Raw genomic sequence first — 22,465 nt, 5'->3', positions numbered from 1 at the left:
ATAAAAATTGTTTAAAATATATGATTAACATTGGTGATTTAAAAATATATATAATTATTATAAAATTATACCTTGTGGGGTTTTTCCAGCTGCTCTCATTCGTGGCAACAGAAACAATTGTACTCAGTTTTCCAGTAACCTGGATTGGCTAATAAGTAAATTGGACAGATTAGAATCTTCCTCAGGTGAGACTCACTTTTATCAATGTAAATTAACTATAAGTACACCATACACAACTGTCTTTACATTATAAATGTCAGAGCAGTTTTCCGTGAAAACAACATGTGTTAGAAAACAAACACACTGCATTTTTTTTTAATTGAGCAAAGTATTCCATTTAAACAGACGTTTTTGTGGCATTTTTTGGTTCTGTACATTGGGTATGTTCAGTACCACATCCAATCAGTGTTGAATGTGACTTTGGTGAATTAATGGATTGGGTCAGACAGTATCAAGACTACTGTCCCATCGCTATCGAATAACACCAGAGTTATTTGTGGGCACAAGTACAAATACCATAGAGAGAGAGACAGAGAAGTTTTTTTTTCACTATGGGGTGTTCAACAAAATATCAAAATACTATACAATGCTCCCTACTAAAACCTTTATCTCTCTCATTGAAAAGAAGGAGCTAAACTTGCATTTTTCTCAGGTGGTTTTGAAATTGTTGGTTTTTTCAAAAGAAAATGGAAATTAACAGCTTCATAATGCATTTATGTCTAATGTGGTTTACATAGTCATGTCAATACTCTTTAAAAGTATTTTCATTCTCTTTTTAGGCTAGAGAAAAGATAGCATCTCTTAAGATACTCTGTTATTTACTGAGCTTTTAGATAGTATTCAGTTGCGCAGGTGATTTAATGACAGTGTTAATTCTGTGGTCTTCATACAGGTATTTTGGAAGTATTGCACTGCATCTTGATTGAAAGCCCAGAAGCTTTAAATATTATAGCTGAGGAGCACATCAAATCCATTATTTCATTATTGGATAAACACGGTCGCAATTACAAGGTATGTTTAGAAAAACTAAGGTTGTATTGATAGTCTTACAATGATTTGTGGAAAAAAAACCCAGAGGAATGTCTACATGGAAGTATGTGATTCTAGTACCTTTAAAGGAATAAAATAACCTTGAAGTACATCTGCAAAATTGCTTTGTTGAGATTAAAAAAATGTGTAATATATAATTGCTTTTCAGTTTCAAATACAGCAAATTTGTATGACAAGCAAATAGTTAAGAAATATTGATAACCAGTTAGAACTTCAAATTTGCTGAGAAAATGAAGCGTTCTGGTGGCTGTAAGCACGTGGACAGAGTAGCTTGCTTTGTGATGCAGGGCTCTGCAGCAGCAGTGAACTACCATTGTTGTATCTGCAGAAAGACAGAACTAAATCCTGTAAAGTCATTCCTAACTTGAGTAATAATAATAGTAGCAGAAAAGAACAAAATAAAATGAGAAATCGGAAAAATAATCTAAATATCTGGAAACACAGGTGTTCAGAAGAAAGAAAAAAATCCTGAATTATATGAGAAGAAATGATGGTGGAAATTAATTTAGACATCAATGTGCAATTTATTATGACAGAAGAAGGTGAATACAGTTTCTGGCTGCAATCAGGATGACATCACAACAGAGTAGGATATATAGTTTTATGTGTGTTTTTCTGATGTGAGTTTCCTTCCTCAATTAAAAATTTATTTGAAGTACTGTTAACCTGGAGGAAGAACAAAGACAGTTTTAGTGAGCTGAAATTACTGATGTACAGCAAAAGTTAATACGGAATACCTAACCAACTACAGAAAAGGTAAAAGTGAGAGAAGTATTTAAGCATGGTTAAGGAGTATGAACTGATATAAGTAGGCATAAGAAAAAAGTTGAAATTACAGCAGTAAGTTTAGCTTACTATTTTTACCTGTTAGCAAGATTATTGTGCTGTGCCAGTCACCTGCAAAGAGAACCTTTCAGCTGGAGCATCTTAATGTAGACCTCATAGTAAGAACTTAAAGCAGAAAAGGAAAATGTTGTATACAGGAAAAGAATTAGACTGGGTAACGTAGTTGTGCATTTCCATTTGTAATGTCCTTAAAAATGAGTAAGTAATGAAATAATGTGAAGTAATGAATTTATTTATTCCTCTGGAAACAGTATATCTTGTTCTCCTGCTAGGTTAGAAATTCTGTTGTGATTTAGGAAATAAGAAACAGTAATATTGTTAACCACAATTGTCTGGGAAATTATTGATTTGAAGGATTTTTTAAATGAAAAGCCTTGTGTCAGAAATATGGTCAGTGAGTGCATAGAGATTATTTCAATAGTTCATATGTAAATTCTGAGTTACTGATAATCATTAATGTTATTAAGACACTTTACAGCTGAGTACTGGTCAGAGTTCCTGTGGTTATTTAAGTTACTACCTCTACCCTTCTGTTAGAGGTTTCTGCCTAATAACAGAGATGGTAGAAAGGAAAATGCACAGGCTGGGACATAGCAAAGTTCACGATATATTAGCTTAAACTGATGTTGAGGGTGGTTTTGTGCTAACCTACTGGGCAGAGAACAGGAGTGGCTAAAATAAATGTTCTGTTCTGCTGCTCCTTGTGTTGTACACTACTTTCCAAAATGGTAATCAACAGTATGAAGATGGTTCTTTGTCTTGGAGATGCTCTCTAAGAGTTTAGACCATTTGGGCTCATTGCTCAATGATTGCTTGTCAGAGCTCAAGTGCATCTTTAAGCTTCTCTGTTTTGCGCAAAAGTGTGCAGCTCTGTCCCTTAGCATTAAACAACGCTATGTTGCTGTGTTCTCTCTTCCAAAACCTTTTGCTCCAGTAATCTGTGGGAGAATTATGTCAATCTCTTTCCCTTTTCAGACTATGACCAAAAAAAAAGAAGCTGAAATTTTAGAATAAGATCTTTCTGAAACTCTGTTTTGTTTTATAGTGAATTCTTTTAAATGTTTTTCATTTAAAAAATAATTGGATCACTTCACATATTGAGAACATGCTTTCAGAACCGAATCATAAAAAGTCTGAGAATTGCAGTTGAGAATTGTCCACTAATTTTGCTCAGAAAGTTTCTTGGGCTGCAGTAAATTTCTCAAAGAATTTAATTTTACATTTCAAAGTTTTAATGAGATTTAATTAAAAAAAATTGTAAAGAGTTGACATACCGCTGTTCTAGCTTTGCTTTTTTCTAATTGAAGTGAGAATAAGGAATCTCAAAGGATGTTTTTTTGAGGTATTTTTGAAACCCTGCGTTCTGAATTTGTGTTCCATGAATGTTTGATATCCTCTATCAGTAGTACAGACTACACTTAGTCAATATATGTGAAAAGTATTTAGAAAACAATAATGATAATATGTATTACATTCCTTCCTTTAGGTCTATTCTGAATGTAAATTAAGCTAACAACTGAGTAATCATATATGCAGCTGCCTTTACCTGACTTTCTTCTGGTTTTTTGTTTTTTGGGTTTGGTTTTTTTTTGAGGTTCTTGATGTGCTTTGCTCTCTCTGTGTCTGTAATGGAGTTGCAGTTCGTGCCAATCAAAATTTGATCTGTGACAATCTACTGCCTAGAAGAGACTTACTCTTGCAAACACGTTTGATTAATGATGTGACAAGGTATAGTGACATGTTTTATTGTTATATTAGAAAAAAATGGAACTTAGATATCTTCAATAATTAATTGAAGAAACTACTGTAACCTAAGAGATGTTCCACAGCTTTCAATATTGACACACACACTTAAGGAAGTATTTATGTATTAACTTCTGAAAAACCCATTTTTACTAGCAATACAGCAATTGTAATGGAAACTGCTCAAATAGAAATTGCTAATTAATAGTAATCTGTTCTGAAATGGAAGGATGAAAGTTGCTTGTTTCTCATTCAAAACAGAGCATGGCTTTACCTAAGAATTATTACAGAGTATGTAAACATACTGTGAACTACTTGTGTGTTTTAAGACGGATTTGATTTCCTGGCAACTTCACTCCTGTTTTTTTGATTTTGGGAAATGATCTTGTTACTCCTCTTTCGACTATCAGTTTTTCAAAGCATGGAACCTATACTTTAGAAGACGATTCTACAGCAGTCTTATAAAGTCATAAAATGGGTCACTATTTTAAATATTATAAGCAAAATGTGGACATCTACACTCTTACCATATTTGCAAAGTGAATTTGATTGTTTTACAGGAATATAACTCATATGTCACGTTTTATGTTTACGCTAACTGGCTTACATTTTCTTTCTTAGCATAAGACCAAACATATTTTTGGGTGTTGCTGAGGGCTCTGCACAATACAAGAAGTGGTACTTTGAGTTAATAATTGATCAGGTTGATCCATTCTTGACGGCAGAACCCACCCATTTACGAGTTGGATGGGCCTCTACTTCAGGTTATGCCCCCTATCCTGGAGGTGGAGAAGGATGGGGAGGCAATGGTGTTGGTGATGACCTGTACTCTTATGGTTTTGATGGCCTTCATCTGTGGTCTGGTAAGTACTTTGTTTACTTCCCCTTATTCTTACATTTAGGAGTTACCTACCTTTACTTTCAGTACCTGTGTGTATGTAGCATGCTGTTTTATAGTGAGGTACATTCAGGATTCCTGGATACCATGAAGTTACTTAGAATTTCAGATCAGGCTTCTTGTTTGAGATTTTAGTCAATATTGAATTATACCAATTACGCTTTTTAGCAGATAGCTTCTATTTTCATGATTTTGATCAAAAAATGGCATTTTCCAGATCTAGATCAATACTGACTTAAGTCTATCTGTTCAAAAACAAATGGATGTATTGATCTCAGACAAGTTCATTGTATATGGATCTACATTTGCATTATTCTTTCACTTTGTATCTACAGTTGAAGTAAAATTACATTATCATCCTCACACCTATTGATAGATTTGGTAAATTTAATTTAAATTTTGAGAAATAGTTTCATCAAATTCATCAAAAGGTAATTGTGGCAATTAGAAATAAGAATTGCTACGTTACTACCAACTTCAGTTGTTTTTAGAACATAAATTTCTGTGGTGTAATATCAAACTGAAAACCTGTAGTTGCTGTGCTGTTTGAGTAAATATTTTTCATGTTATTATCTAAAATAGGCTTAACAGAAAAAAATGGAGCTTTTCTAGGAATGCTTCTTAATGTGTGTAGTAATCTAGGAGACTCTCAATTAGTACTGCAGTGAAGTGGTTACACTTGCAATTTATAAAGAAGGGCGTTAATGGATGCCAACAAATGTATATTTTGTGGTCACTTGAAGATCAGTGAGGGTAAACTTGTGGTCTTATTTGCCATTCTTTGTTCAAGCAAGTTGAAGATGTTAGTGGGCAGAGTTAAGGAAAAAGTGGAAGTCACCACCCATGCAGTCAAAAGTAGATTTGAGTAAAAGCTCTAGAAGAGTAAAAGGAATTTACAGGAGGGCTCATTTGTAGTGTTGCAGTTCAAATAATTTTTGTAATAATGAGTGTGTTATAAAGCGTAACCACTGAGGAAAAAGGAGAAAACAAGAATCTGATTAGGATGCTTTGGAGAGGGACTAGTGAGAGCCCTTTGGAGCACATAGCTGGAAAGTGGCTTTGGAGCTACGAGCAAGGCTGTTGGCTTTTGTGTGGTTATCCCTCCCCCAGTACTATATCCAGGGAGAGGGAACTAGAATATACTTTTTATAAAAAGACAGGTTTGTCACAGCAGAATACCTTTTGACTGTGTCAATGTATGTTTCTATAGAAACAACCAGCAGAGTGCTATTGGCTAATTGTAAGAATCAAATGGCAACAAAGGAGATGCTGATGGTTGGTTTTGCTTTCTTAAAGTTCCTAAATACTCTCTAAATAAGGAACATTTCAGAGAAGAAATAATGCATAAGGCTATAAAATAAGAAAATATTCAGGTAATTAGTTGCATACCCTTAATTACATCATCTGGTATCTTTGTAACACCATTCTTAATTGAACTATCAATAAGTAATGAAAGGAGATAGAAAAGCAGTAGGAAGTGAAACAGTTGCTAAAATTTCTAGAAGATTTTACATATGTATTCTACTTACATAAATATTTAAAACAGAGCTCTGGCAATTAGGTTTTGTACCTAAAACGTGTAACAATCTATCTTAATTGGTAAAGGTCTTTCGTTCACATAGAAGATTTTGTTAAGAATATAGATGAAACTGGAGGATCACCTTTTATTAACACTGTATTAATATGGTCTAAAATTGTGTTTTCTCTGGCTTATACCTTTGTTAATCATAAATTGTTTGAGAGCAAATTTTATTGACTGGGTCTCTGCCTCAAGATAGAATTGAGATGAAAACTGATTTCATTTTCCAGAATGAGATGTGGACATTTTTTTCCAGTCAGTCAGTTTGGGCCACCTCTTCTCTGAAATGTTGAAACATTGAGTTGGGAATGTAACATTTTGTTGTAAAGGAAATTTTGTAACAATTTGTTTCACCAGGAATTTAGCTTTCTATGTTTCCTGTAGAAGTCTTTTAAAATTTGTTCAGAAGACTTAAAAAAGACTTCAGTATCAGCACACTCTATAGATTTGTCTTAATTTAATAGTTTTGTTTCTTGAGTGTGTAGCCATCCATGAGCATTCAGAAGTTTGGGGGAAAAAAAAAGACATTATTTCAGTCCTTGTGTGTACAGTCTTTAATTATGAAGTAACATGTTCTTTTTCCTTCCAGTTGTTTCTTGCATACACAGTAAATGATGGTTATTTTTTAGCTTGTTCAATTTGTAGCTTGTGCTTTATTTATGATACGCTATTCAAGGCATGTATTAAAAATCATTAATTTCCCAATATTTCTTTGTGCCTTGAAATGCTATATACAGCTAAGTACTCTTTAATTGTTCAGAAAAGAATAGTGTGGGCCCATGCAGTTAAAAGGTGTGTGGTAAATACAGCATACATAAGTACGCTGAATTTGATTTTATGGCCTTAATTCTAACATTTACTTATTTGGGTGTGTTTGACTTTTCAATTCTACTAGCATTGTTCCAGCATAGGATTTTGTATCTAAAATATCTGTGTGTGTGCGTGCACACACATAATTCAATACTTTTTTTCAGCACTACTGAACAATTCTCAAATGACAGAAATAATGATTTTGGGGAGTAGGCTGGGAGACGTCTCTAATATACTCCATTAGAAATGGCTGAATAAATCATTAATACAAAATTAAACACTAACTGAACCTCAGAAATATAGTGCTGGAAAGTCTCTTAAATCTCATCTCCTGCAGTAAGGGAAAACTCAGAGTACTTAAACTGTCCTGAACAGCTGACTTGACTTTTTCTTAAGAAGTTCCAAACACAGTAATTTGGAATAGTACTTAACTGCTTAATTAGTCTTGCTCTACAGTTAAAATACAATGTTTTCAAGGGAGCTGTTTCGAAAGGAATTCTGAAGAGATATTCCTTGGCTAAAAATATACTCAGATACTCAAGTACGACTGAAAACCTGCAGTTACCTGTGAATGTGTATAGTTAGATTACTTCAGATATATTATCTCGAGTTAATTGTTATTATAATTGCTGAGTCCTGTGCATGGCTGTAAGATTCCACCTTCCCAGGTAGGGAAAAGCTCCCTCTGTTTACTGTATGGCTGTAGTTGATAAAGAAAACCTGGCCCATTAAATTCTTGATCCGTTTTTTGATAACTCAGTATACCATTCCACCTCTTGATACTGTAAACCTGGATATTGGTCATAAACACAGCTCCAGTAGAATTATAGAATCATAGAATGGTTTGGGTTGGAAGGGACCTTTAAAGATCATCTAGTCCAACCCCCCTGCCATGGGCAGGGACATCTTTCACTAGACCAGGATGCTCAAAACCCCATCCAACCTGGCCTTGAACACTTCCAATGACAGGGCATCCACAACTTCTCTATGGAACCTGTTCCCGTGTCTCACCACTGAATATTCAGAGATATGTGAATCTGGTATTTCACAAATAACTAAAGAAAAAAAAAAATCAATGTATAGCTTTTTATAAAGAGGGCATCATTTACTGTGCCTCAGTACTCTTGCATCAGGCTACAGTGTTGTCCTGGTTTCAGCTGGGATAGAGTTAACTGTCTTCCTAGTAGCTGGTACAGTGCTATGTTTTGAGTTCAGTATGCAAGAATGTTGATAACACTGATGTTTTCAGTTGTTGCTAAGTAATGTTTAGTCTAAAGTCAAGGATTTTTCAGCTTCTCATGCCCAGCCAGCAAGAAAGCTGGAGGGGCACAAGAAGTTGGCACAGGACACAGCCAGGGCAGCTGACCCAAAGTGGCCAATGGGGTATTCCATGCCATGTGATGTCACATCTAGTATAGAAGCTGGGGGGAAGTGGGGGGGGGGCAGGGTGAAATCGCTGCTCAGGGACTAACTGGGTGTCGATCAGTGGGTGGTGAGCAATTGCACTGTGCATCACTTGTATATTCCAATCCTTTTATTATTCTGCTGTCCTTTTATTAGTGTTATCACTATTAGTTTCTTCTTTTGTGTTCTATTAAACTATTCTTATCTCAACCCACGAGTTTTACTTCTTTTCCTGATTTTCTCCCCCATCCCACTGGGTGGGGGAGGAGTGAGTGAGCAGCTGCGTGGTGCTTAGTTGCTGGCTGGGGTTGAACCACAACAAGTGTGAACTTGAGTGATTTCAGCTGAGCATGTTCTGTCTTGCAAACAGTGTCAGAGGTCTCAAGTGATTTTCTCAGTTTATGCACTTTCCTGCCATGTATCAATTTGAAGAAAGTTGACTCACTGTCTCTAAAAGTAGAACCATTCAAGGGCAAGATCATGTCTTCATGACTATGAACAAAAAACTTGATGGTGTTTTTGAGGAAATAATTTCATTGTTAAACCTGTGAGAGTCTGCTTAAAGCTTCTGATTACTGAATACTTTCATCCTAGGTCGAGTTCCCAGAGCTGTGGCATCTGTCAATCAGCATTTATTAGCATCTGATGATGTGGTTAGCTGCTGCTTGGATTTAGGTGTACCCAGCATTTCATTCCGCATTAATGGACAACCTGTACAAGGAATGTTTGAGAACTTCAGTACAGAAGGGTTTTTCTTCCCTGTTGTAAGCTTATCAGCAGGTGTAAAGTAAGTACAACTTGATTTTAATTGTTCTCTTTGCTGTCCTGTCACACAAAATATTGTCCAAATGCCTGTATGATTTGTTCTGTTTTGTTGTTTCAGTTCTGCCCAACCAGCAAGTGGGAGGGAGGGAGGCAGGAAAGTACTGATTTGTTTAGTGATGATTTCACTTCAGGGTGAAATGTGACCCTGTTAGCAATTTGACCAAGTCACAGTGTCTGAGAATTATTATTTTATGGGTATTTGGTGACCTAGGGGAAATTAATTTTGTCCGATTCCAATTATCAGTGAAAAAAAAGCACATTAGAAACATAGCATCACATTTGGCACTAATTAAAATTCTCACTGGCTTTCTCAGCAGGAAGTAAAAAACCTAAATCATCATGAAAATTGCTATTATGTTCACAATAGGAAACACAAAGAACTGACGAGAAGCAGTTTTGGAATATCATTACTAATATTGCCCATTCCTTACCTGTTTTGTAGCTAAAATACTGAGATTCGAACTTACCATTTTCAGGCTTCTGTTGTTATCTCACCTTTAATTCATTCAGAAAATCTTCTGCAAAAGTCAGTCTACTTCAGTGGCCAAAATACTTGTGTTAACATTACAAAGCTGACACAACAACAAAAGACTAGCTCTTGCACTGTTATAACCTGACCAATTTCTGTCCAGTTCATCTTAGAGCATCTTTATTCCTGGTATTGACAGGCAACAACTTTAGGAAGGAAAGATAGAAAGATAATTAAGGAGAATTCTTCAGTAAGAAAGGTTGGGATTTTTCTGTCTTTTGTAGGTTGAGCATGAGTTCTGCATAAAATATGGATAAGTTATAAAAATTTTTCACTATGAAAAAATACTGATGGTCTAGATGCCAAGCTTAGAAGAAACAATCAGGAGTGGAGTAAGAGATTGTGGTGAAGGAGTGAAAAGATGCAAAGGGCTGGCTTTTATCTAAAGGGGGATTTCTCTTCTACATGGTAATTTTTGAGAAATGAAGGTTTGGTATGGCCCAAATAGACAGTATATAGCTTTCATAAGTGTAAGAAAGCTCAGCTTATAAATGGTCCATACATTTAACAATTAAGAAAAAAGAAATCTTTGTTTCTCTGAGGTGAAGTAAATCAGATAACTAGTTCTCTGTGGGCTTTTCCTTCTGTGATCAATACATAAATACTTTGAACATCTCATGCTTAAGAGAACCTCCCAGGTGAGAATACTAACAGAGACAAAACAGCATAAAGGAGGCCTGGGAAGGAGTAACAAATCAATTTTCATTTATTCCCGGGGAGTGACCCTGCTATGTAGCTGCATTAGTACAAGAGCTTTTGAGAACATTCATTACTTTTTCCTGTAAGAAAATTAAATTCGTGTAATTATTTTTCTTGATCCTTATTTGATGTTGTTTGTGTATTTTGTGAGAGCATTTTCTCTTGTAGTTAATCATAGCTGATGACAGTAGCAGGTTATATGTCATCTTCTGTGTCTGTTAATATCAGAGAAATGTTATTACATGGGAATCCTGAGTTCATGATTGGAGGAGAGTGTTCTGCACTGGGCACAAACCCTTTATGTTTCTACTTCTGTTGTGGCTTATCTGCTTTTTTTCTGCTTTCTGTGACTTTCTCAGTCTCTGATTCTGAGAGTAATCGAAAGGTCTGAACATTTATTTTAAAATGAGACAGAAAGCCACAGCTTCTTGGAGTGTTTAGGTTTTTAAAAGAGAGTGTGCAGCTGTAGGAGGATATAGCTGGTGTGGAAGTTTAGATACTGCAGTGAAGAGCAGGGAGAAAACAGGCCTCAGAAGGAATGAGAACATCATAAAGATCAATGAGATTGAATGGTTTGCTACAACTTGGAAAAGTTGACCAAGTTGGCAGGAAGCAAGGAGGTATTTACTGGGGTGTGGTCAGCGAGGGAAGAATTGCATGAGAGTTTTTTCATTTCAATTTTCTTTGACTTTTGTCTGTTTAGGAAGTTAGTCTTCTAGGTCTTAAAATAATATTGACCTCCTTTTTATTTTTAAAGTATTTTATCTGTGTGGGGGCTTGCCATAAAGAGAGGTCTAAGCTCAAAGTTGTCATCTCAAATATTTAGCTGCCTTGGGAACATTCAAATATTTCAAACAATGTATTTTTAAAATGAAATTAGAAAGTTCAACCTTAATAGAAGTAATCAATAATAATGTATTTCTTGTGGACATTGAGCTGTTTCAGATATTTGTGACTTGTGCTTATGTACATCCTGTTTGAGAAAACTTGTGTGTCTTAATTTTTCTCCTCTTATATTATTAATGTCTCTCACTATCAATGAAATATGTTGATCTGATAGTTCTAGTATTTCTAGAAGTGTAAGTAAAAAGTGGTAGAGGCTTCTGGTCACCCCATCAATACAAATATATGGGCTATTTCCTAGAGACAACATTTGTTTTTAATTTTCTGTGTAGGCCTCTAGAGTTTGCCTACATGAGGACCATGAAGTATGAAGTTGGATAGTTTCTTTGTTGTTTTTCCTTGTATACTCTTAAATTTGCATGAAACATATATATCTGAGGAGAAACAGAAAACTTTAGGGGTTTAATGGGAATCTTAGTTACGCTTCTGAAACTCATTCCCAGTTGTAGTACTGGGTATAATTTTGTTTGCTTGATTTATGTATTATGATCATAGTAGGGTTTTTTTACCATACCCTCTGGTTTTTTTCCTCGTGTGTCAACTTCCTGCATGAGTGCACTGAGAAGTTGCTTTAAAACTTTTAAGTAGTATATAAATAGTCCCTATGGGATCTTTTAGAGTAACAATCCAATTTAAATTAGATTTGTGTTTCCACATAATTTAAATGCATTTAAAATTTCATAGTTTACAACCATTTGATTCTAAGTAAGAAACTTTTTTTTTTTTTTTAAATATGCTGCTGCATTGAATAATTATTTTTGCTTTGGCCAAAACAAATTTTCAAAAAATAGTGGGTAGGTGATGATGTTATTGATAGTATCTGCTACTATGAATGCTTGGTAACTTTTTGGTGTTTATCAAAGCATGAAATACACCTGCATTTTTGTAAATGCTATTCAAATAAATGTTTAAGTTTCTAAATTATTTTTTTATAATGTTAGTATATGCTGGCTATTTAAGAGTATAATTTCTTCATTGAAAATTGCAGAGTTCGTTTCTTACTGGGTGGACGTCACGGAGAGTTTAAATTTCTGCCTCCTGCTGGCTATGCTCCCTGTTACGAAGCATTGCTTCCAAAAGAGAAGATGAAACTGGAACCAGTGAAGGAATATAAGAGAGATTCTGATGGAGTGAGGGATTTGCTGGGTACAACACAATTCCTCTCCCAAGCTTCCTTTATCCCTTGTCCGATAGACACTAGTCAGGTATGTTAAGTATGCAATAATGGGATTGTAAAATATGGCTTAACAACATTTAAATTCGCAATATAAAAACTAAGCTAGCTTGCCAGCTTTCTTAGCAATTAATCATTTGTGTGTTGTGGTGTATTTAACTGAACTAGATGATCTTGGATCTACAAGGTGTGGTAACTGGAACCTTTTCTTATTTGTGGAATTGTTATGCTCTTTTCTTAGATTGCTCTTCCTTTTCACCTTGAAAAGATCAGGGACAAACTAGCTGAAAATATCCATGAACTGTGGGGAATGAATAAAATAGAACTGGGCTGGACATATGGCAAGGTATGTTTTGAATGACCTGTCTGGGTACAGTCACTTATATTAGGTTAAGTCTTCTACCGGAAAACCTGGACTTGGAAGTTGAACAGAGTATTTGATGGTGGTTTATACATTACTAACAATAGATGACATGTAAGCTGGCAGGAGACAGTGATATTAACTACTGATTACAAGGCAAATTTGGAATATAAATAAGGTACATATTTTAGGACTCTAAGTAATTAACCATTTGAAAAAATATCTTAATTGAGAAACATACTAGCTATACCAAGATGGAATTCTACTGAAAATCATACCGATAGTGAGTAACCCCTTACCTAACTCTTTTGTTACTGTAGTGTTGCGGATCAAAGACATAACAAGCAGAAAGTCCATTGTGGAAATTTGCTTCTGTTGGTAATGGGGACAGGGTTTTGGTGACTTTTGTAAACATTTAAATTCCTCAAAGCTCAGGTTTTTTTATTTAATTAGTTACATTTAAAACTTATCGTTATAATGATCCCTTATAATGTGGTATAACCTAACAGCTTGAAGAGAGTAAGGCCATCTGGTCAATAGTATTTAAATGCATGTGACAAGGCATTCCCTGCTCAGTGGATGTCACCAAATGAAAAACAGTTAAAAGGGTAGGACAAGAATATTATATTCAGAATGTTATATTAAATTCAACAATTATATTAAAATTGGTACCTTCCCCTAGTAATATAAAATTCTGAAGACTGTATTCTGCCTTGAATTTAGATTATTTCATCTTCTTCTCAAATTCACATTTACTGGGGTAGTCCTCCATGTGCCCATCACAACTGTATCCTGCCTCAGAAGAATCTTTTTCCTTCTCTTGCCTTCTGCTGGCTTTACTTATGGACTTGATTTACCTTTTTCTTCAATAACTCTATCATACTATCTGCTAAAATGTCATTGCTATTGAAATTCTGGGCTTTACTAACCTTTTTAATGTTTGTGAGCTTTGGCAATTGAAAAATTTTTTTCTATGTGAAACATCATAACTCTTAGTTGCCGTCAGGATAGAAGCGCTTGGCATTGAGTGAAAGAGCTTGTTTAATTAAGAGTCAGGTAAGTATTCAAAGACTTATGTCAATATCAGAAAAAGAATGTTCTGCTTTATTATTCCAGTAGAATTTGGAAAACATTACGAAATGATTCTTTAAGGTTTTTGAATCAGAATGTGTACAATAGATCAGATTGTGCTCTATTGAGCATATATTGCTCAGGCGTTCAGCAGAAATGTGCATTGAGTTTACAGGCTTGCTTTCTAGTGTTTCATGTGTTTATGCAGAACACATGAAATAGCTATGTTTCTTCTGATTTTGTTGGTTATGGAGGAGTACTTACTGTGTGCATTATAAATGAATTATGGGAAAGTTCATTTATATAAAGAAGAGTGTCATTGAGCAAAGATAATTGGTATTGTTTACAATGTCTTCATTATTGCAGAGAATTAACTGTTTTTTTGCTCTGACTCTGGCTTGAATCTGGTATCAGGAAGTACTCTGTTCTGTTGCTTTGTTGCAGATACGAGATGATAATAAAAGGCATCATCCTTGTCTTGTGGAATTCTCAAAACTACCTGAGACAGAGAAGAATTATAATCTACAAATGTCAACTGAAACCCTCAAGTGAGCTTTACATTTAAAAGAAAATAAAGTGGTGTTTTAAAATTTTTATTCAAGCACTTCATACTGTTGTAAGATATAAATACATTAGAATATCTCATTCGAAGTGTGTTCTGCGAACTTTGCTAAAAGTTCCAGGAACACATTCAGAGCGATTTAGAAAAACCTTGTCTCTACAGAGATGCAAAGGAAAAAACAACACCAAATCCTGTTGGTTTTAATAAAGTGGCATAATTTTCAAGCCACAGATTTGTACCTTTTTAGACTTTGAAGGTTTTATTTATTATTTTTGATGTTAAAATATTTGGGGTTTGAAATGTCATTATTTTGAATTACTTCCCTGTTTTTTAAATGTCATTAGTTCTGTGTATTTATACTAAAACCGAAAGAAATTTATAAAATGGGTGAGCAATATAATGTTGTGTTTCACTACTGCCATTTTTTTATGTTGGCAGAACCCTTTTGGCCCTTGGATGTCACATTGTTCATGCTCATCCAGCAGCTGAGGAAGATCTTAAAAAAGTCAAACTTCCTAAAAAGTAAGTACCTTATGATAACTGCTATATATTATTTGTAACTACAGGGTATTAATTAAACAAAAATATTTCAAGGTAACTTAAAAAATACTTGATGTGAACCCCATACTCACTACAGACTTACAGAGCACATGGTTGGTCACCTTGCCTGTGAGGAGGGTTGACTGAATACTGCTGCATTGCATCACCTTGTGGAGTGATTCACAGACACCCAGATAGTCACATACTTAAACCAAATGCAATTATATCTGTGTTACATGATCTTAGAATACATACTCCAAAGTTAAAAGCAACATTTCAGTGGTTTTCTATTGGTAGCAAAGAACAGTATATGCGTATGATGGTAAATTGATCTGCTTGAAAGAGGATATACCATTTTCCCACAACTCCTGTTTTAATTTGCACCTCTCTTTCCCTCCCCTCCAAGAAAAGGTTTGTTAAACATACACACATTTCCAGAGACATTATTAATGCATTTCTTTAAAGAAGAAAAAAAACCAGAAAATTACTCTTCTTATAATGTTGCACGTATGTAGATTATTGCATAAAATACAATGGGGTTTTTGCTATAATTTTTATTTGGTAGCTAAACTATTGCAGTCGGAACTAAAATAGTTGAATGATCTTTTTTTATGTAGACATCTTTAAGTCATCAGTAGTAATCATGCCAAAAGTGGCAAAGATTAATCAAAGATTACACCTGTATTTTAGCCTGTGGGGATTCTGTAGTCCTCCTGGGACAGATTAAAGCCCTGTCCTGCAACAAAACTTGAAGACAGAAACAGTGATTTGGATACTTGCCATTTCACATCAGTTTATCAACCCACTAGATGTCTTTCTTCCTGAAACAGCTTTATCCATGAGAAGCAATGTTAGGTTTCTAAAGAGAGCAATAAAATAAATAGTTTTATGATACGGGAGATGGTAATCTTCATCCAGTTGATGGCATTAATTAAAAAAAGGAAAAAAAGAACCTTTCCCAAGGGTCATACTGCAGGCAGTCTATCATAATACTGTTTTGATACTATTGTCTTCAATAACAGAACAAATAAATCTTAGTTTCTGACTCTTGTTAAAATATCTAGTGCCTACATGAATCATCCTAACAAATGGGAATGATCTGATTTGAGCAAGAGGGAGTCTGCATATATCTAAACCAGCAGATTAGTCTTTATATTATGTGGAAGGGTTGGAGAGGGTAGTGTCTACTGCTAAAAAACTAGTAAACTTATTATTCAATGAAAAGGTGGGAAGAACAATAGTTAAAATATGTTTTCTTCTCTTGGAAAAATGGTAACACAATCTTTGTAGACTAGTTTATAAAAAATACCATACTTAATAATGCGTAAAAAATAATTTCATAAGAAGTCATCATGCAGATCTTTAAAATAGAAATTACTTGAAAGGTTTAAATGACAAATATAAAAAAATATAAAGAGTACTCAATAACAATTTGGGGTTTTTGTAACAACCATTTAGGGATGCACATACAGATCTGGGTCACATTTAATTAGATAGGGCGCGAGTATGTGGAAAATGAGACTCTTTGCTAGAATGCAATTTATATCCTAGTCAATGACCAAATGCAATGCAGGATTTTTGCAAAGAAATGGGAGAGTGGGAGGTTGAAAAGTGGAGAGACAAAGGGGTTCACCCTATGAATGCCACATAGAAAACTTTAAATACCATCAGTGGGGTATCTTGACTCTGTTTTCCTTTGTTGACTTACAGTTACATGATGTCAAATGGATATAAACCTGCCCCCCTTGATCTTTCTGAAGTGAAATTGTTACCTTCTCAAGAATTTCTAGTTGACAAACTAGCAGAAAATGCACATAATGTCTGGGCAAAAGACAGAATAAAGCAAGGATGGACCTATGGCATTCAGCAGGTAAGGACTTCTTTAGATGCATTTGGAATCAGTAAAGAACATGAGATTTTGTCTTCTAGAACATCCGTTGGGAGTGTTAAATAAGAGGATAAATACTTAATGTCATGTAATGTCTGGAAAAGTTAGAGGGTGTGGGGAGCAGGAAAAGAAGCCTTGCCCATGCAAGTCTGAGTAGGATGTCAGACCTGCATGGCTGCAGCTGCAGGATCTATGAGAATGTATTTCCATACTTCTCTTTTATTCTTGTCTAGGTTTTTAATATTATTAACAATTGGGCTTGCATTCATGGAACTGTTCTTCATTAATATTGTTTCTTTCCTGTAACCTTAACATTATTTCAGAATACACTCTGTCTCATTATATAATATCTTTGTGATGTTTAACACCATTTTCTTCTTGTTCTTTTTTATAACCCCTTTTAGGATCTTAAGAATAAACGTAATCCTCGGCTAGTACCATATGCATTATTAGATGAACGTACCAAAAAATCAAACAGAGATAGCCTCCGTGAAGCTGTTAGAACATTTGCAGGCTATGGTTATAGTATTGAGCCACCTGACCAAGAGATAGGTATGTACTTTCAATAAGAGTCATGGCCTTTTTTTCCCTCAGTGCTGGGGAAAAAAAACATAAAACACTGAAATAGATAGAGAAAACATAAGACATGAATTAATAATAGTGTATTTTTGCAGTGGACTTTAATGAAACATGCAAATATACTTTGTAATTGACTTGTATATTACTTAGATATTTTTAAAAGATTGGTTGTAATTAATACAATAATTCTAATTTCCATGATTTTTAGATTGGAGAAAATCTGGAGTATGAGTGGACATACTGGTTTTCATTTGGAAATAATGAAAGAAAGAACATAATATGGGATTCATTTAAAAGAATATTTTTCCATGGTATGCAGATTAGGTTTGACTACTTCAATTCAAACTAAGTTCTTAAGAAGTAGTCAAAGATGTGCACCAAATTCAGTAATTTTTTTTTTTTATTGAAATCAGGAGCAGAAATTTGTTCAGAAGTTTTTCTTCATATTTACTATACCATTGTAATTTTTTGTCAAATATCTAAACCGAAACAAAACTTGTTTGGCAATTTTTTTTAAATGTTCTAAACGTATTGACTTGTGTAGGAAAGTATTTTATTGTATTGTAATACTGCGTTATTGCATTGGATTGTATTGCATGTAGTAATCTTACACTTCTGATGTTTCCTCTAGTCAGTTTTGTGTTTGGGGCTCCACGTTGAGTGATACTTTGAAATATTCTGATTCCAAATAGCGGATAATCAGTCATCCTGTATAGAATTAGAATGTGGTAGCTTCTGTATGCTGATTACTATTCCTCCGTTTTTAACATTTACTATGAAGGTTCTTAAACATGCAATGATAGATAATGGCTGTTTTCAGAGACAGAAAATGCTGTGGACAGATGAAAAGCTAAACAGTGGCATTTATAGTTTAATCTAATTATAAAAGGTGGGTTTTTTTTCTCTGTTTATTTTTACAGCTGACCAAACAGTGGAAAAAGTCAGCATCGACAAGATACGATTTTTCAGAGTAGAACGGTCTTATGCAGTGAAGTCTGGAAAGTGGTACTTTGAATTTGAAGCTGTGACAGGTGGAGATATGCGTGTTGGCTGGGCCAGGCCAGGCTGTCGACCTGACATAGAGTTGGGAGCTGATGACCAAGCATTTGTATTTGAAGGAAGCAAAGTCAGTACATCTTTATCTTTTTTGAGCTATGAACAGGCTAGGCAGAGAACTATAGTATAGTTTTCCTCTGTATACTCCAGATCAGCTACTGGAATGTTTTTGATTCATATAAAGATATCTCTGAGCTCTGTTTCATGCTGGATAGTATCTGCATTTCGGTTCTGGTCATTGAAATTACGCTAACAAAGGTCTCTTGGTTTGTATCTGTCTTCCTAGGATATACCCAACTGAGTAAAGAAGTCTGTCGTAAGCATAAACAAAATACAGCATTCACTTCCTTTTTTTTTTATAAGTGGTGTTTTAAAAAAATAAAACAAAGTTTCTTCAATGACTGGAAGAGAGAACCACAGTTCTGTTTTCCCTTTTCTGTCTTTTCTGCTCTCTGCACATTCTTTCTTCCCAAACTTGACTCCTAAAGGACCAGAAGGATGATAATGTCACTGCATGTGAGAAGTGGAATCCACTGAACAGTGGTTATCATCCAGCTTCTAAATTGCTGTTTGCTTATTACTGAAGTTAGGGTGCCTTAGTTTCTCTATGTGAAATAACTAAGATAACAATTAAATTAATTACTTAAAAGCCATCATCAGTACTGCTTGCAAATTACTTTGAGATCCTGGAAGGTGAAATATTTGTTTTACTTTATTTTGTGTTTCATTTTTTAATTTTAGCACGGTGTTTGTTTACTTTTTTTTTTGTTTAGGGCCAGCGTTGGCATCAAGGCAGTGGATTCTTTGGACGAAGCTGGCAACCAGGAGATGTGGTTGGTTGTATGATAAACTTGGATGACAAATCAATTATCTTTACTCTGAATGGAGAGTTGCTTATAACCAGTAAAGGTTCAGAACTTGCATTTGCTGACTTTGGAATAGAAAGTGGTAATTTTCTTTTTATAGTTACATGGTTATGAGAACACAAAACAAAATAAAACCCAGAAAAACTAGTCTGTCATAATGGCTTAGTGAGCTAAGAAATCATATTTCACTGACGTAAACCTTCAGGCTATGCTACACATTAAGTTCATAAAAATATATTTTAAGAGCGCTTAGATGGCACAAATTTATTTTCTTTTTTTCCTTTAACCACAAGTAGATACTAATGGGATTTCAGCAGAATGGGTAAATTTTCTTCGAGCCTTGCTAGGCTTACTCACAGGACTGAATTTCAGCATTAAGAAGAAGTGGTAATAGTAAGCACCTTGAAAAATTCCCAAAAGCTGAAAATATAGTCTCCAATTATCCCACTGGAGCATACATATTATGTTCTTGTCTGTGAAGGATAAAATGAGTACTATGTGGTGAGAGGCTGCACCAAAAGAACAAATCTTTGCAACATAAATTGAGTCTGATTTGTAATTTTTTTTTCTCTGTCCCATGCATAGCTTGTCTGCATTTCTCGTTTTCCTGGACTATTTCTCCTCTTCTGTTTTCAACCTTCGCTTTTTTGAACCATAGTGTCTACATGACTGTATTGAAGGAGGCAGGGAATATTTTCAAACAGTTTTCTTTTATTTTTTAGTTGACATTTTCTCTGGAAGCATGTCTCCTCCAATCAGTAGTAGCTTCATGCCTGTTAGTAATTGCCAGAAGACTTTGCGCTTGCTCACTGTCCCACTTTCATCTGACCATTGATACAGTTTGTCTAATGGTAGAGAATGAGGGGCTGCCTTAAGAGAGCTCCTCTGAAGGCTTGAAGTTGAAGTGCAGGAGAGAAATTTTTTCCTTTAGAGGTTGAACTGTTGGCTTTTCCCTGAAGTTGCTCCAATTTCTGTTTCTTGAGAGATGGAGAAATAATTCAACAGCTTTATTCCCTATTTATTGGCTGCTACAGGTATATGGAGATCAAAAAAGTTCTGTCATAAAAAATGCCAGCATTAAAGAAGTGTGTATTTGTCCATCATGAATGATGGAGGGATGAAGGTTGGCAACAAATTTATAGCTACTGGTGACAAACTAAATTTTTAACAGATGTCCTGAGATATCTGAACCTCATCTCAAAGTCCTTTTGAAACCTCAGTGCCCTCAGAGAGCTTACTTAATATTTGTTGACAACTTTGATTTAGCCAAGGTTGTCTTCCAGTGTCCAATTCATTGTATAAAGGCATGTTTATTAGTCTAAAAATGATGAAGATAACTGATTCTTCTAATAAATGAATAACTGACTTGAGTAAATCTTGGTTTTTCAAATCTGATTGTCCACAAAACTACCTCTTGACTTGACATTTTTTGTTTGTTTTTCACACAAATCTACTACTTACTAATAACACTTGTTAAACTGGTTTAATGTTTAAATAAATGAGATAGTGTGTGTAATGTCCATTCATTGCCTAAGTCCTCAGGGTTTTTGGTAGCAATTATATTGAACTTAGACATTAGTATTTAAGGTGGCTTTAAATCCTTGCTAATGTCATCACTTCATGTGCATTACGTGTAGGAGCTAAAGTTTAGTTCACATTAGATGGATCCCAAATAGAATGCTTGTGTTCTCCAAATAAATTACTCTTGGTTTTTTTTGTTCTTATTGTTGTATCATTTTCTTAGGTTTTGTTCCAATTTGTGCACTGGGTCTAGCTCAGATTGGTCGTATGAACCTTGGAATGGATGCCAGTACATTCAAGTATTATACAATGTGTGGCCTTCAAGAAGGTTTTGAACCTTTTGCTGTCAACATGAACCGAGATGTTGCTATGTGGTTTAGTAAACGCTTACCAACATTTGTCAATGTGCCAAAAAATCATCCTCACATTGAGGTAACATTACATGTTAGGGAGACACCTGTTTATCAACTGTTTGTTTAACAAGCTGAGACATTAAACCCTTACTAATACTTACTGTCATCAGATAGTTTGCCATATAAATCTATTAAGTCACTCTTAGATAATTCCAGATGATCTTGTCTATCTCCAACTTCATTTATGGTAGTATTGCCATTCATATGGATATACCTATCTGTTCTATTATACGTCTTACTAATTTATGTTGTTGCGGTTAGCTACTTGAAACATATCAGTTGTGATTTCTTAGAACCATTTTTTATATTCTATTTTACATTCACTTTCATTTTTTTAAAATCTTCTCTACTATACATTTTTTCTTAAATATCTAAAAATTGTTCAGCTGAATTCAACATCACTTAAGGTCATGGAAGTATGAGCTAAACAGAGACTGATTTAGGCCACTTTGCTACTGTGAGACACATTTAAATGTACCTGTGGTGTCGCTGAGTGATATCTGTTTCATTCATTCTTATGATGCACCAGTGATAGGAATTCCACAACTCCCTGACTAATCTGCTCTAGAGCAGAATAATATATCCTATTTTTTGTATAAAATATTCCATATTAATATATTCCACAATGATATATTTGAATTCCTGATCAGTTTTTTTTCTATAATCCCTAGGCCATTTACTTTAATTTAGATGTTTAGCCTATTATTCCCTAATACTTGTCTTTGAACATTTCCTACTTAAACAAAGTACACTCTACTTGAATTCCAACTGAATGATCTCAGCATTTTTTTCCATTTATCAGGATCATTTCAACTGTATTCCTGTCCTTAAAGGGTTTTGAAATGTTCCTGTCACTAAGTTTAAAAGCATACTCACTTTTTCAGCACAAGGGAAAATAATAATATCAGACTTAGACTTCATAAGGATCGTCTGAAGGATTCTAATTGATATTTCTTCTTGTTGTGGTAGAAAACTACTGATTCTTGTGAAGCAATTTTTCAGTAACTTGTGCGCTCAAAGTGAATTAATTTCATAAAATCTATACTTTTTTTTTTAAATGCTGTATGGAACAACTTGAAAATATTTACTGTAGTCAGGATATACTCAATTTCCTCATCCTTTAGTTGCTTAATGAAAGTTTTCAGCAT

At 34.6% G+C, this 22,465-nt stretch overlaps 1 protein-coding gene across 1 annotated transcript in view; it reads left to right on the top strand.

Annotated features, from left to right (window-relative positions):
* RYR3 (ryanodine receptor 3) overlaps positions 1-22,465 on the top strand; it is a 252,124-nt gene that overhangs the window by 93,892 nt on the left and 135,767 nt on the right. The window contains exons 15-28 of the mRNA XM_052782467.1: positions 90-185; positions 893-1,011; positions 3,491-3,624; positions 4,261-4,502; positions 8,925-9,117; positions 12,275-12,491; positions 12,702-12,806; positions 14,337-14,440; positions 14,893-14,976; positions 16,705-16,864; positions 17,287-17,434; positions 18,382-18,587; positions 19,291-19,465; positions 21,128-21,336. Of these exons, the coding sequence (XP_052638427.1) occupies positions 90-185; positions 893-1,011; positions 3,491-3,624; positions 4,261-4,502; positions 8,925-9,117; positions 12,275-12,491; positions 12,702-12,806; positions 14,337-14,440; positions 14,893-14,976; positions 16,705-16,864; positions 17,287-17,434; positions 18,382-18,587; positions 19,291-19,465; positions 21,128-21,336 (2,192 nt within the window). The remainder of the gene's footprint in view (positions 1-89; positions 186-892; positions 1,012-3,490; positions 3,625-4,260; positions 4,503-8,924; positions 9,118-12,274; positions 12,492-12,701; positions 12,807-14,336; positions 14,441-14,892; positions 14,977-16,704; positions 16,865-17,286; positions 17,435-18,381; positions 18,588-19,290; positions 19,466-21,127; positions 21,337-22,465) is intronic.

Source organism: Harpia harpyja, chromosome 3 (assembly GCF_026419915.1).
Source record: "Harpia harpyja isolate bHarHar1 chromosome 3, bHarHar1 primary haplotype, whole genome shotgun sequence".
In the NCBI taxonomy this organism is placed as follows: domain Eukaryota; kingdom Metazoa; phylum Chordata; class Aves; order Accipitriformes; family Accipitridae; genus Harpia; species Harpia harpyja.
Note: the sequence above shows the minus strand (reverse complement) of the source record. Positions and strands in the feature narration are given on the sequence as shown.